At 37.3% G+C, this 16717-nt stretch overlaps 1 protein-coding gene across 5 annotated transcripts in view; it reads left to right on the top strand.

Moving 5' to 3' along the window:
• Positions 1-10165, top strand: part of GALNT7 (polypeptide N-acetylgalactosaminyltransferase 7) — a 160806-nt gene extending 150641 nt beyond the window's left edge. For 4 of the 5 annotated variants that reach the window (XM_017498518.2, XM_017498516.2, XM_017498519.2 and 1 more), the window contains exons 9-12: positions 382-600; positions 4069-4167; positions 4771-4899; positions 7792-10165. In XM_017498518.2, coding sequence (XP_017354007.1) covers positions 382-600; positions 4069-4167; positions 4771-4899; positions 7792-7929 — 585 coding nt within the window. In that variant the 3' untranslated portion in view covers positions 7930-10165. The remainder of the gene's footprint in view (positions 1-381; positions 601-4068; positions 4168-4770; positions 4900-7791) is intronic. The other variant, XM_037727878.1, reaches the window with a different exon arrangement.
• The last annotated feature ends 6552 nt before the right edge of the window (positions 10166-16717 follow it).

Raw genomic sequence — 16717 nt, forward strand, 5'->3', positions numbered from 1 at the left:
AAAAAAAAAACAGAAAGAAAGAAAAGAAGTTATTCTAGGAGTAGAAATACCAGTGTCCAGCCAGGCTCTCATAAACTCTCTCTGTGATTCAATTTCTTCTTCTGTTAGCATAATAGAATACATTATCTTAGCATATATGATCTTCCAGCTCAGGGATATCAGGTTGTATATAACACTTTTTGCTTAAATATACATGACATTTTAATCCTAGGCAGATGACATATTAGAGTCATTAACTTCCTTGCATTTGTTGGTTGATTAAATGTCAGGTCCTACTGAAATGAATTTGTTATGTGTAAACCATATTTCATGTGTCTAATATAGGCTGTTTATGATATGACCTTTGTCTTTTTATAATGATGTTTATTTTGTTTTTTACAGAATTATGTTAGAGTTGTGGAGGTTTGGTGGGATGAATATAAAGACTACTTCTATGCTAGTCGTCCTGAATCACAGGCATTACCATATGGGGATATATCAGAGCTGAAAAAATTCCGAGAAGATCACAACTGTAAAAGTTTTAAATGGTTCATGGAAGAAATAGCTTATGATATCACCTCACACTACCCTTTGCCACCCAAAAATGTTGACTGGGGAGAAGTAAGTACCAGGCGATAGTCACATCTCAAAGTGTGTGCATTTGTAGACTAAGTTTGGGAGAAGGCAGAGACAGGTAGAACTATGTGAGTAAGAGAAAAGTATTCTTGGGGGAAAGTTTGGGTAAAAACTCTCTGATAGCATCTACCACCTTTCCACTCCACAGCTACGGCTTGCCAGGCCAGCTTGCCACCAGGCTCTCTCCTGCCAGCCTTTTGCTCCAGCTCCTGGCACCTCCATGCCCCTTACTCCAACTCCCTTCCTTAACTAACTTCAGTTTATCCCACTGCTCTCAGCTTAGAGATCACCAATACTGAAAAGCCGTTCTTATTTTTCCTCACTTCATCAAAAAGATGCACATCTATGCTCTTCCCAGGGGTTCTCACAACACCCAAATTCGCCCATCTCCCAGCCAGTCTGAGTGCTTCAGGACCTTGATCACCATTGTGTCCAGGTGGACTGATGCAGGGACCCATATACAATAGGCACTCCAACAATGCTTTTCAAATGAATTAAAAATAATTAAAATCAAATAAAAGCATTTTGAAAATCAGACATTGTCATTTCTTTGCTTATTCAAAATTGTCCTCAGACTCACTTCTGATTGCACCCCTCAGCCCTGCTGTATGCCTTATACTGCCGCCCCACAGGCACACTAAATCTGCCATGAACATTCAAGTCCACATCCCTCTGCTTAATTACGTTCAGCAAATATTGGTTGAGGGCCTACTATGTGCCAGTCACTCTTCTAGACAGAAAATAAGACAAGCAGAGTCCTTTTTCTCAGGGAACTAGCATGCTACCTGGGGATAGAGACCAAAAAAGAGAAAGCAAAAATGATAATGACAGATGGTGATAAATGACAATGACACCTAATACTGTCAAGAGGACTTAAGGATAGGGTAAGGAAAGCATCTCTGAGGAGGCGACATTTGCCCTCAGATCTGAATGGTAAAGAGTCAGCCAATCAGAGAGCCAGGGAGTGGAGATAAAGGGAAGCAGAACAATTGCATAAACATAATTCTTCTGGAGGCAGATCCCTGATGGGTTGGTGTGTGAAGGATAAGGGCCAGGATGACACAGGTTGTTTTTTTCATTTGAGTAGCTGATAATGTTTTTCATTTGGGCTGCTGAGACTGGGAAGATAGTAGGGGAGTGAATGGAGGGGGCAAGGCTTCTGTTGGTGTTCTGAACGTGCAAAGTACCTGCCAAATATTCAGGTAGAGCTGTTAAGGCCTACTGATGATAGATCGTAGGTTGTATGATGCCACAATCCAGAAGAGAGGCCACTCTGGAGATGCACATTTGGGTCCATCAGCAGGTAGGTCATTTCATGGGACTGAACGAGGTCACCAAGAGAGAAAATACAGATAGAGAAGAGGAGAGAAGACCCACCCCTCAGAAGTGCCAGCACTTAGAGTTCAGGAATGGAAGGAGAAACCAACAGAGGACACTCATGCTGCTCTCTCTGTACTTATTGCTTTAATACCTTTTTTTCCCTTTACTCTTAATTTACCTGTCCTATTACAGCAAATTATGTTTAACTCCCAACTATACTATAAGCCCTTCAACACACAGATCTCTCTCTGAGGGCCCAGACGACTGCATCCAACTGCCTGCTAGACATCGGCACTTGAGTGTCTAACAGGCACTTCAAACTCAACCAGCCATAATTGAACTTCCTATCTCCTCCCCATCTCTACCGATTTCTCAGACCAAACACTTTGGAGCTTCCACGAATCCTGTCTTTGTTTCGCACTTCATGTCTAATTCCAGAATCTGATTCCTTCTTGCCTGGTCTAAGCCACCATCATCTCTCACTGAGACTAACATGTTGGCTCTCCTACAGCCTATTTCAAATACAGCAGTCAGAGTGATTGTTTTAAAATGAAGTTATGTCCCTCTGCAAGAAAACGTGCACCTTCACCTCAGAGTGATGACAGAGTCCTTTCTGGTGGTCTCCAAGATCCACAACATCTGTCCCTGTTCCTCTCTGGCCTCACCTGCCACTGCTCTCCCCACTCCGCTCCAGCCCCATGTCCTTACTGGTCCTTGGACTCCTTCCAGGTATGCGCCTGCCTGTGCTCTTTCCACTGCCCAGAATGCTTCCCTGCAGGCAGCCCTGTCCATGGCCAGCTCTCACACCTCCTTCAAGTCTGCTGACCTGCCACTTCTCAGTGAGGTCCACCTTGTTACTTCCCAACACGCTAGCTCCCACTCTAACTTCCTCTTCTTTCTTTTTTTTCACCATACTTATCATCTTTTGCTATAGCAGAAAAATTGTCTACTATGTTTTTTAACTTATATTCTGTCTTTTTTTCCTTACGTTCCCAGAGTGAATGTAGGCAAGGGGCCCACGTTCACTGCGGCATGCCCATTACTGGGGCGGCAGTCTTTATTTTGTTCACTAGTGTTTCAGATCCTACAGCATGCCTGGCACACATCAGATACTCAGTATTTGGCGATTGAATAAATGCATGAATAAATGGATAGAATTTTCTGTCCTCCTTTTACTATCTCACTCCCAAATATATCTTCAGTTTAACCTCTCTCCATTCTGACATCTGCACTTTATACTTCGTTTCTCGGCATTTCCTTAACATTCCAAGGTAAACCCCTACCTGTTGTAAAGGTGTCTCTTGGGGCAGTCTTCGGAGCCCCTCCACGCAGGGTAGCAGCTCTTCCTCTGCAAATTCATACCTCCATCCTGACTGGCTGCTACCCCTCCATCTCTCTACAGGCGGTGAGGACCATGACTTGCTCCTCTTTTGAGGATAAGAGTATCCTCAAAAGCTCTTATCATCAGAGGCGCAGAGTCAGTATTTGCTGGCTGAATGCAAGAATAAAACATTTTATCCAAATACTAAAGTGATTTATAATTCAGATAAATATACAGTATTTCCAAAAATAGTTATTTTCATAGAAATTGTACATTCCAAAGATGGAAACCTGTGTTTGCTTTTCGTCTACATTGTCTATAGAGAAAAGCCTCACTGCCTGGCTTTGTGTCATGAGTGACCTTTGCACCCTAGGCCCTTGGAGGCAGCTACCAGAAGTGCTGCACAGCCATTTGGGAGAGGTCCCTTACAAATCCGGTCTGTTCTAGGTATCTAGGGCCAGTGTCTATTACCACTGTGGCTAGGTAGCTTTTCTCTATTTGCTTCTCTTTCACATGAATTACTGTGATTCTGAAATTGTATTTAATGGTAATTTTTTTTTCCTCTGTGGTATTTTAGGGAAATCTATAGTCCTATGCTCTTAGAGAAAGAATCCATTCCAATGTTGACTTCAAGACCATAAATGATTTCCAGACTATGTAAAGACTGATAATACAGTAATACCCTGTCACTATGCATACCCAGATTTTCCCTGTGAACTGTAATATTTAATATGAAATATTAAGTTCTGATGCCAGAGTTTATCAAAAAGTAAACTGTTGCCTGTTTTTTGTTTCTTTGTTCATTTTTTCAGATCAGAGGCTTTGAAACTGCTTACTGCATTGATAGCATGGGAAAAACAAATGGAGGCTTTGTTGAGCTAGGACCCTGCCACAGAATGGGAGGGAATCAGGTAAATCACCTTTCTTTTGTGTTTAATTTATTCTGCATTGAGGGGCATCAGGTTTATTGACCACAGAGTGATCAATAACATTATAATAACATTATAGTTTTTGCATAAGCAGTTAGAATCTAGAATTAATATCTAATGTAAGAGATTAAAATATATTCCTGTGAGAGTATATATTTGTCACTAACATACCTATATAAGCCTAGCTCCCTAACGATTTTTTTGCAAGTATTATTCACTAATCCTCATCTTTTTGCCAATACAATGTTATTGCCAGTAATATATGTTCACTAATATATTTTCTTATGTGGGTTTATGTTTGTTTTTTCATTTTCTCACATTGTTGGTAATTAACAAATATGTGTTAGTGACCCATTTGGTATCTTAGAGACTAAAGATCTTAATGATTTCAGTGTTAATAAGGATCTTCACTAACATCAAAATAAATATAATTTGTGGACTTACAGTTCTAAACACAGAAAAATTATGGAAAAATAAGTTAGCCATTCAATTTAATTATAATTATGAGTTAAGTTTCATTCTTTTCAAATATACGTCAGCAGGGAAGGTGCCTCTGTTACTTATTTCTGTCTTTTTCTTTTACAGCTTTTCAGAATCAATGAAGCAAATCAACTCATGCAGTATGACCAGTGTTTGACAAAGGGGGCTGATGGATCAAAAGTTATGATTACACACTGTAATCTAAATGAATTTAAGGAATGGCAGTACTTCAAGGTATTCGGCATTTTAACTTCTGAAATAATGTTATATGCTATTTCATTTTCAATAACATGTAGCATGTGGAATTTAGATGAATAAATCTTCAAGCCTACATTCAAATTTGCTAGCATTTTCCTCTCATTTAGTCACTTGTATAGGTTTTCCTGAGCACTGGATGACTCATTGTTCTATAATGAGGCATCACTTTTGTTCTTTCATACAATATTGTCACGGAATGAGGCCACGGTGATGTCTATGAAGAGCACTGCTAATTTTAGTAATACAAGAAAGTCAGTGTTCTGTGAGGCAGTCATCATCATTGCTCTCACCAAAATCTGATTTTTGAAATCTAAATGAATCATTCATTACAGTAAAATATATTTATACTATTAAAACTTTGGCTAATATTTCATATTGTCCAGCAGATGGAGATAGAGACAAACAAATAAAACTTGAAATCTAGGCTTTTATAACGTCTTTATCGTTGTTGTGTGCTAAATACAGCAGGATAAATGTAGCAAGTTGCTTACTTTAATGGTCAAATTTAGTTATTCACATGACACTGCTGGGGCAGTTTTGTGTTTCAGCTGTGAGTATTTAAAGCTCTGTGGCAAGTTGAGGATTACCATATATTAATATATTTATGTATAGTTTTCAAAGTCTAGATTTGGCTAACATAAATCAATTTATTATGAAACAAAAAGTAGGAAAAGCTGCATCACACTAAAGAATCTATCAACCCTGCATTTTATTTATTCACTCAGTATTTGTTATCACATCCCATCTGTCATGCAAGCAAGCACTTGTTATCTGTGTAATAAGGATATGATCTACCTTAACGTTCCCTGTTATTGTCATTATGGATAATTTCTATGAAGTGATAAACATGTATAAATTGATGATTTTTTTCCTTATAACAAGTTAGGAAGGAGAAGAGTAGCATAAACCTTAAAGAGTGGAGCATTTATTTTCACAAAAAAAAATGAAATATAATAGCAATAAATGGTAGGAGTCAGTGAGAACAATATTAGCAAAATAGTAAAAGGAAGCTAACAGACAAGCAACTATATCAAGAAGTAATCAACCAAAAAATGGCACACAACATGTTTTAGATATTTTAAAGGACATAGCACCGAATATATTTGTGTATTAGATATTACTAGTCACTTGGGAACCAATGATGTGTTAGGCTGTAGGGGAATTCAAAAATATAGCTAAAGTACACTATCATATAATGGTAGAGAAGAAAGAAATGCAAAAATAGAGATAAGCAAAATGCCATAGGATAGAAAAGAGTGATTCATGGGAGGAATTACTTCTGAGGAGTTTCATAGAGGAAGTATCATTGCACAAGTCCTGAGTGTAAAAAGGCTTTCCATAGAAAGTAAATAAGAAGACTGGATGAGCAAAAACATGGCATGAAAATGTGTAGAAAATTCTAAGAATTGCATTTCATTTGGTATCTCTAAATTGTACTTCAGAGGATAGAGCACTGACCTTCATTTTTTAAGTTTTAGAGAGGGATGGACCTTATTTGAGGAAGGTAGTGATGGGAAACAATGGCTACTTTTAGGAAAATAATTCTGGAAACGTGAGGTATGGGCTGTTCTCAAACTTTCTGGCCTCTGGATTCCCTTTACACTCTTAAAAGTTAGTGAACCCCCCACCCCCAAATTGCTTTTGTTTATGTAGGTTATCCTTAGCAATATTTCCAGAATTGGAAGTTGTCTGAAAAATTTGTAAAGTTTTTATAATTAATTCATCTAAAAGTAACAATATCCCCATTAAACATTAATATAAATGACATTTTCAATGAAAAATAACTATGTTTACCCCAAAAAAATGAGAAGAATGGAATTCTATATTTTTGCAAATCCCTTTAATATCTGATTTAATAGAAGAAGACAGCTGGATTCTTATACTCCTGCTTCATTTGGTCTGATCTGATACGTTGTTTTAGTTCAAGTATATGACGAAAACCCAGACTCACACAAGCATAGAGTTGGAAAAGAAAGGAAGTAATTTAATAGCCTTTCAGATAATTGTGGATATTTTTTTATTGTACACCACAACTTAATAAGTGGTAGTTTCTTAAAAGTTACTTGCATTGTAGACTGGTATCCTTGAGCATTGTACCTCACTATGTGGAAGTACTTGATACGTACTTCCCACTGCATCTCATAAATTTCTTTTTAAATATACTCAGGGGTCAAGATTGAATAAAATTAATGTTTTACTGCTTCATCAGTGACATCTTTAAGTGAAACTGGCATTTACTTTTTGCTGAGTGTGTGGCAGTGAACAGTGTGACTACAGGTACTAGCATAGTTTGATTCATGCTAAGGCATCATCAGTTTTACTTGCCATTGCTTTTGCACCATCAGTATAAATGTCGATAAAGTAAAAAGGCAGTAGAGCCTTTGTTTATTATGAAAATAGTTTTGGCCTTACAGACCCAATCCTGGATAGTCTGAACATATGGTGAGGGCCAAACCAGGGCATCTGCAGTGGCGATGGGAAGGAATATAAACCAGAGACATTGCACGTATCCATCCTTAGTGTCTGGTGTATGTGAATTAAAGAGGGAAAGTGCAGTATTTCCTAATGACTGGAAAGCTGATATTATCATTACCCAGGATAGAAACAGTAGACATAGATATGGGGAGCAGATAATGAATTTAGGTTTGCATACATTGAATCCCAGATACCAGCAGTATATTGTGACTTAACAATGAAAGATCTTAGGACCTAGAAAACTGACAATCAAGAGAAATCCAAAGTCTGGGGTGCGGCTGATAAGCTTATCCATTTGCTTAAACTATCTCTTAATGAAAGCCAAGTGATGACTTCTGATGTCAGTGATATCAAGGGTCCAAATTTGAAACTTTTTTCTTACTATGTTTTCAGAACCTGCACAGATTTACTCATATTCCTTCAGGAAAGTGCTTAGATCGCTCAGAGGTCCTGCATCAAGTATTCATCTCCAATTGTGACTCCAGTAAAACGACTCAAAAATGGGAAATGAATAACATCCATAGTGTTTAGAGAGAATAAAAGAAACCAGTAACCTACCTACTGACAAGTAAATTTATACAGGACTGAAAACCGCCTGAAACCTGCTGCAACTATTGTTATTAACTCTGTACAGCTCCAAACCTGGAACCTCCTGATCAGTTTCAAGGACATTGATAAACTGTGATTTTACAATAACATTATCATCTGCAGTTACTGTTTACAAGACTGCTTTTACCTTAAACTTTGTAGATGTTTACATCTTTTTGTTTTGTTTTAAGATGATGTTGGTAATTCGTGCCTTTAGCTCTGTTTTATTAGACAGAGTTAAAGCACATTGTCTTCTTTGGGATTACACTCAGGGGTCTGAAAGGCAGTTTGATTTTTATTTTTCACACACTTGAAAAAGGTTGGAGTAGCCAGACTTTCATATATAACTTGGTGATTATCAACCTGTTGTGTCTTTATTTAATTTTACATCCTTTTGAAGCACTGCCACAGGTTATTAGCCAAGGTGGCCTTCCTTCACAGTCATGCTGCTTTTTTGAAAGGTGAATTTCAACACATTTAGTGCCTCTTTCATTTCTCAGTATATATTTCAAGAGCTTGTGATGAAATTTATAGGATGGTAATGCTGGACTTGTCACCTGTATGGGGAATACTTTTACTACTCAGAAATGAATTTATGTGCTGCCATTTGCCATAAGGTTAGATGTTGTATGGCTTGAAAAAGAAATGACAATATGGAACATCCCAAGGCTTTCCCATGGAGTTGGAAGTTGTGTGGCATTTGCTCCCTTACCTACTGGCATTCCCAGTGCCCTCTGTCATACCTACTTCTAGGATTGCAAAGGTGTCTTCCAACTAGAGAAATATTGTCCACCAACATTTGGGATTTATCTTCTCTAATACCTGTCACCATAGAAAACTATTATCAGTTTTATTGTTACCCCCGAAAAGAGAGGGTAACAAAATCAATGAAACACCACTATAAACATGTCAAAGGTTCATTCTAACTGAGGTAAGACTTTCCAAGCCCTTGTTAGATTAGGCCTTCCTAAACTCGTGTGCATTATAACCTAAGTTGTACAACCTGCAAAGCCAAGAGTGAATTAATGTTTCATTTATATTTTCATCCAAATGACATTATCTGCATGTTTTTAAAATTTAAAAACAAAGAGTATTTTAAAACACAGTTCATTAACAAATGTGAACAACTTTCTGTTAGATTGGGTGTTCCCTAGTGTTTCTTAAGTTCTTTTTAGGAAGTGTATTTTTTTTTAGTATTTTTCCAGTAAACAGAAGATTTGTTTGGATTTAAACATTTACTAAGACTGTACCTATTAGGAAAACCAAATATTCCAAACGGTCAATTCAATTTTAATTTCTCAAAAGATATTGTTACTCCTCAAAAGATTAAAATGCCTACATTGAGTGCTAAAAAAAACTATGATGAGGTGAGCTGAATGGCAAGTAAGTTAAGCATTTTTGATCCTATAATCATGAAATCATTACAATGAAAGGAATTTACAAACTACTGCCAGAAGTTTGTTTTTTAATTTAAGAGGAAATGAAACCAATGAATTTGTTTGTTCCAAGCTTAGCTCTTAAACTTGGAGAGTCAAAGTTAAACATCCTCAACAGAGTTTTATTTAAAATTTTGAATTGTCAAGTTTGTATTTTGCTACTGATCTGTGATCAACCATTTTAACTTTCATCTCTAGGGATGTTTAACATTTATAATTGCAAAATAAATCAACTATAAAAAAAGAAACTAAGAGAGAATTGGTACTTTAATTACTTGCGTGTTTGCAAATAGGCTCCATTTTCCATGTTGAGTAGATTATAACCTTATTAACTATGCATAGGCCTAAGAAAGGTGGCAATGAACTGTGCATGTAAATTTTAAATGGGTATTTTGTGCAATTCATTAAAAGAAAATACTCTATGAATATGATTCTATATATTGAAATCGGAAACCTTACCAAACAAAAACATCAGAAGCTGCTGCCATAATGACTATTTTCTACTGTAGGCTGCTTTGGAAATAATTCCCATATCCTTGCTTTGTAAGTTGATAATATCACTATGCATTTCTACACATTTTATAAATTTGATTTATGCAGATTTTGATACACTGTATGTTTCTGTAGAAATTGTATAAATATTCAAAATTTTATTAGGGTAAATTTGAGAAACTTATGTATATCTTAATTCTGGGTTGCTTGTTTTTTAGGTGAGAAAAAATAAAATATTGTATTTTAATTCATGGGATTTTTTGGTACTTGTAATCATTTCAAATCTAAACACTGCACATTTGAAAGAATTACTATTTGCAAGACACACTTAATAGCTAAAATATTATAGACCACAGTTATTAGTTGAGTATCTGCTTGAGTGTTGCTTAGCATTCTGTTATACATGCTTAGAAACCTCAGAGCTTATATCTCTGTTGGAAAGAAACAAAGGTTTATTTTTACCTATTTGCCTATGTATACCAATTTTTAAAGTTTACACTTTTTTAATTATAAAAAATAACCCCGGCAACATGTATCTTTCTTGGCAGTATAATGCTACTATAGAATTGCCTATTAGAAGCAAACATGTCTTTAAATCAATTTTTTTTTTTACAACCTAACAGAACAAGTAAGTAGAGAAAAGTAAAGGGAAGCCTATCACAATGAAATTATAAATAGTCCATAGGACCTTGTGGTACAAAACACATCTCAAGAGAAGATATGGCTGCTAACACATTCAAGTAAGTGGTCGTGTGTTTGGGAAACTTTCTCTCAACTGACCTGTCTATTGTCATATCTTCCAATTCTTAGCTGCTGTAGAGGTGGGCTAAGAAATTTGAAAAAGTGACATAGCACTAGACTGGAGTAAATAAGTTCCCTTATTTCTTAAGTCTCTCATAGGGATCTTAGAATATATTTCATTTCTGGACATAAAGTAATTGGGGAAAAAATTCATATATAAATCAATGGAAAACATGACAAGTACCTCACCAAAGAGCCAGATACCATGTGAAAATTATTCCACATGAGAGCACTTTTTAAAAAGGGTTGAGCATTAGGAAACTTTTTACTGGCAGTGATCTGTTGCAAGGAAATAGACAAAAATCCGAGGTTTTGGGGGACTACTATCCTTGGAATTAGAGATTAAAGGAAGAATTGTCTCTTAATTAGATTCAATAATTGCTTTACAATTCTGATTTTTAACATTTTGAAATGTCCATATTGAGGTTAGTGAATTTCAACTTTTTAAGTGAATTGTGCCTAGGCCCTACACCTGAGCGGACGAGATGGAGGGCTCCTTAATTTTCATAGTAGAAGGATGTTACAGTGTGTGCATCTGAATGTATAGTAAAGTCTGAAGTCTCTGTATTCAAATCCATGTTCTACTACAATTTACCCATATGACCTTTGATGAGTTTTTACCTTTATACCTCAATTTTCTCATCTATAAACCGGGGAAAGTGGCCAGGCACAGTGAATCATGCCTGTAATCCCAGTACTTTGGGAGGCTGAGACGGATGGATCCCGAGGTCAGGAAATCAAGACCATCCTGGCTAACACAGTGAAACCCTGTCTCTACTGAAAAAAAAAAAAAAAAAAAAATTAGCTGGGAGTGGTGGCATGACCTGTAGTCCTAGCTACTCAGGAGGCTGAGGCAGGAGAATTGCTTGAACCCGGAGGTGGAGGTTACCGTGAGCAGAGATTGCGCCATTGCACTCCAGCCTGGCAGACAGAGGGAGACTACATCTAAAAAAAAAAAAGTGGGGAAGGTAATAGTGCCTATTTTATAGGGTTGTTTTAAGGATTAACTATGTTAGCATACATAAAGTGCTCAGAATAGTTACTAGCACATAGTTAAGGAAATAAAAATGTTAACTATAATTATCTGATTTGAAAGTCTTAAAATCCTCCTTTAATTAGAATAGTAAGACAGCCAAGCTGCAGACCTCTGTAAAGGTTTTGTGTATATATGCATGTGTTTCATGTCAGATATTATCCCCACATTACAAGTGAAAAAATGAGGCTCAGAAGTTAAAGAAACTGGAGACGAAATAGTTACCATAAGGGAAAAAATTAACTCTACCTCATGTCATTCACATAGCATGTGAATGTAGTTTTTAGTGATCTAATTCAATCCTTGGATAGAAGAACTAAGTGCATCTTGAAGAATACCTAAGATACCGTATCCTTTAAATTACCTTTAAATGAAATTTATCTTGGGCTTTTGCTATGAGAAAATAAACAGCAGCTGTATTAAGAACTACCCAAAACAAAACTAAAACTTTGAGTAGAAAATAGAGCTGAATAGATTTCCACTTCTGGCTATAACATAGTAATTGGAATTGGACTTACATTGCTACCCCAAACAACTGTTAATACTGGACAAAATATATGAGGCAACTGTTTTCAGGAATTGATACCAGTCAAAGCAGACTGATATCTAAAAGAAAGGAAATACACAAGGCAAACCCCAGGTTCACCATGTCTGTCTCCTTGGGAGGACATTCCCAACCATGCTGCAAGGAATACAGCTCAGAATGGTGATACTGTTGAACTGAGGAGGCAGAGCGGAGGCTCGTGGCTGCTGAAACAGCTAGAATCTACAATCCAGGTTACTAGAGGGGAAGTACGCTTGAGTGTCAGGAGATCTATACAGGAATTTTTATAGCACTGCCATTTGCAAAAGCAAAAACCCTGTAAACAACCTAAATGCCTACCAACAAGAAAAAGGATGAATTGTGATATAATCACACAATGGAATATTACAGAGATGAATATGAATAAACTAGTTGTTATAAACAAGCTTTAGGTGTACAGGCTGAAAAAGGCAAATGCAAAAACACTTTATTCAGTACTTTTTATAAATATCAAAAGTGACTAAAATTAAACATACAGTATGTTAGACATTTATACATGATAGGTTAAATAACTTGCTCAAGTTCACAATTTTAGTGCTGGGGTCAAGGACATAATCAACTCCAGTACTCACTATCCCTCTAATCCTGTGGGATGAATTTCCATTTGGTGCCAGGAAAAACTCTCCTAAAAACATACGTTTTCCACATAACTTCTTTAATTTTCCTCTCTACCTAGACTCTCAAGAACTTCAGGGCTGGGAACAGTGGTTCACACCTGTAATTGCAGCATTTTGGGAGGCCAAGAGGAGAGGATTGCTTGAGCCCAGGAGTTCAAGACCAACCTGGGCAACATAGCGAGGTATGGTGGCACACATCTGTGGTCCCAGCTGCTTGAGAGGCTGAGGCAGAAGGATCGCTTGAGTCCAGGAGGTGGAGGCTGCAGTGAGCTAGAACTGAATCTAATACTCCATCATAGTGTCTGTATTAACCCATGTATATTGGCACATATACTTTGAGCTAGTATTTATTGAGCACCTACTATTTCTTGCCACTGGAGTAGGTGTCTTATTACCTCATTTAATCCTCAAAAACATTCAAATTTTACAGATGCGGAAACCAAGAGGTTACCTGAGTTGTCTGTTACAAAACCAGTAAGAAAAACAGCCCTATTCAAACTCGTGATTCACTACCTGGCTTTTAATTTCTTTCATAACCTTGATTTTTCTCTTTGTATATTTTGTTTTTCATTGTATATGCCATTAATCTTTCTTTGCTAAAAATGTGGAGAATTAAAGAATTACATAAATGTGAATAGATTATGGTATTTACTCTTACCTGCCCAAGGTCAATGTCCAAGTTGACTGTTCAGCCTTTCCAAAGAAAGATGTCTAGACTAGATATAAAGGCTATTTCCAGTTCCAAAATTTAGTGCTACATAATACTGAAAAGTTATTTTTCTTTCTTTCTCTTTTTTTTTTTTTTTTGAGGAATCTTTCCCTGTTGCCAGGCTGGACTGCAATGGTGCAATGTTGGCTTACTGCAACCTCTGGCTCGCAGGTTCAAGAGATCAAGTGATTCTCCTGCCTCGGCCTCCTGAGTAGCTGGGACTACAGATGCGTGCCAACATGCCCAGCTGATTTTTCTATTTTTTAGTAGAGATGGGTTTTCACCATGTTGGCCAGAATGGTCTTGATCTCTAAATCTCATAATCTCATAATCCACCCACCTTGGCCTCCCAAAGTGCTGGAATTACAGGCATGAGCCACTGCACTCGGCTTTTCTTTCCTTTTAATGTGACAGTCTACTGCACTCCTGAGTCACTATTCTTTAGATGTGGTAACACCTAGGATGAGGATTACTAGAAGTTAGCACTGTTAACTCTGAAGAATAAAGGCCCAGGAGCACAATGAAGTTCCATTGAGAAACATTTTTATTTACCTTTACTGCAGGATAAGTTGAGTTTCCACTCAGAGCAAGAAGGGTTTCTGAACTATAAAAACAATGGTTAGCTGTAAGGCATATATAGACTTTTATTAACCTTGGACCCGACTCAAGTAAAAATTATTAAACTTACATTTACCTATACTATTTAATTTATAGAAGTGGCAAACGGGAGACCTTTGGGCAGCATCTTACCTATAGACATGTTTTGACCCCAGGATTGGAATTCATTGCCAATACTATATTTAAAATTCAGAATTCACAAGAGTTCTAGTCTCACTTGAAAATTTGGGAAATCTGGGAATCCTGTATCCACATTTCCATCCAGCAACTGGACTGAGCTAAACAGTGGCTGTCCCCTTTAACAGGGGTATTTGTATTTTTACAAACATGCATAGGACACTGTTTCTGGCATTAGGGACAAAGCAGTACACAAAAGTGAAAATTTCTCTTCACTTGACCACATCCAGTCTTTTTCCCTTTTACTCGTCCTTATAGGTCTTGGCATTTCCTAATGTCAATAAATAATCTGCCTTTCTCTAAAATTGTCAGTCTCCAGTAGGAATCTCATGAATAACTAATCCAAATATGGCTTATTTCTAGAGAGGTATAAAATTTCATTTTTAAAGGACTAGATCTTACACAGTGGCATAGCAGCTCCTTTAGCTTTCTTGATCGTATTCCCCAAGAAATAAATTACTGCTTTGTAAAGGATTTTTAGTGATATATTTAGTAATAAAAAGTCAGATTTAAGATAATGCTATATTTGTACTATTGTAAGACAACCTTCTGATTTACAGAAAGTGAAACTGGTAAAAGATAAAATGCAAAGATACTTTCCTCTGTTGATCAGGTTTGCAGTGAGTGCTTTGTTTGATATATAAGATAATTTAGCAAATTCTAACCCAGTGTCCTGCTTTTAGAGATTAAAAGAGCAAAAGTAGTTGCTGACATCAGGAAGGAAATTTGAGCCTCAGAGACCTTGCACTAAAATTAATTCCAGAAGGATCAAAGATTTAATCAAAAATTTTTAAAAAGAAAACAAAGGATAATTGTTCTTATAGTCTTGGAGTTTTATGATCTTTGAGTGGGAAGGGCCTCACTAGAAAAGTTATCATCAGTTAAAGAATTGCTAAATTTGCCTATATAAAGAAATCTCTGCATGAAAAAAGCATCACAGTCAAAAGGGTCATTTTCCTTAATATATAGTATTCCCAAAAACTATTAATAAAAAGACCAATGAGAAAAAATTGCTTTTTTTTTTGAGATGGACTGTTGCTCTAGTCACCCAAGCTGGAGTGCAATAGCGCAATCTCAGCTCACTGTAACCTCCACCTCCCAGGTTCAGGCGATTCTCCTGCCTCAGCCTCCCAAGTAGCTGAGATTACAGGCGCCTGCTACCACACCTGGCTAATTTTTTTTTTTGTATTTTCAGTAGAGACAGGGTTTCACCATGTTGCCCAGGCTGGTTTTGAACTACTGATCTCAAATGATCCGCCCACCTCGGCCTCCCAAAGTGCTGGGATTACAGGCATGAGCCACCACACCCAGCCACACAGATGGTTCTTAAATATTAAAAAACAAGGGTGGTGGTGGGGGCGTGGGGAAGCGTGGTGGCTCCCACCTGTAATCCCAGCACTTTAATGGGTGGATCACCTGAGATCGGGAGTTCAAGACCAGCCTGACCAACATGGAGAAACTCTGTCTCTACTGAAAATGCAAAATAAGCCTGGTGTGATGGTGCATGCCTGTAATCCCAGTTACTCCAGGAGGCTGAGGCAGGAGAATCGCTTGAACCCAGAAGGCAGAGGTTGTGGTGAGCCAAGTTGCACCATCGCACTCCAGCCTGGGCAACAGAGTAAAACTCAGTCTCAAAATAAAAAATATTAAAAAAAAAACCTCATAATAGAAAACGTTTTATATATGTATCAGAATAACAAAGACTAAGAAGTTTGAGAATTATTATGTTGCTGAGATGAAGAAACAGGCACTCTAAAACATTTCATTGCTATGGAGTAGATATTAGTACAACTTCTATTGAGCGGCAATTTTATTTAGCAGGCTTCGTAAGTTAACAAAGCGTAAGAGCAGTTTCTGGCAAGTATTAAGTACAGGTTTTAGCTAGTGTAATTAGCACATTTTTAAATATGCATGTCTTTCAGCCAAGCTACTTCACTTCTAGGTCTTCATGTGTGACATCAATATGTTTTTATTTTTTCAAACAAAAGTCTTGGTCTGTTGCCCAGGCTGGAGTGCAGTGGCACAATAACAGCTCATTACAACCTAGACATCCCAGGCTCAAGCAATCCACCTCAGCTTCCCCAATAGCTGGGACCACAGGTGTGGGCTACCATGTCAAGCTCATTTTTGGTAGAGACAAGGTCTGTGTTGCCTAGGCTAGTCTCAAACTCCTGGACTCAAGTGATCTTCACACCTCCGACTCTCAAAGTGCTGGGATTACAGGCGTGAGCAACCATATCGAGCAAGTGTTTTTTTAAAAAAAAA

This window comes from Cebus imitator, unplaced genomic scaffold, assembly GCF_001604975.1.
Source record: "Cebus imitator isolate Cc_AM_T3 unplaced genomic scaffold, Cebus_imitator-1.0 Scaffold243, whole genome shotgun sequence".
Lineage (NCBI taxonomy): Eukaryota > Metazoa > Chordata > Mammalia > Primates > Cebidae > Cebus > Cebus imitator.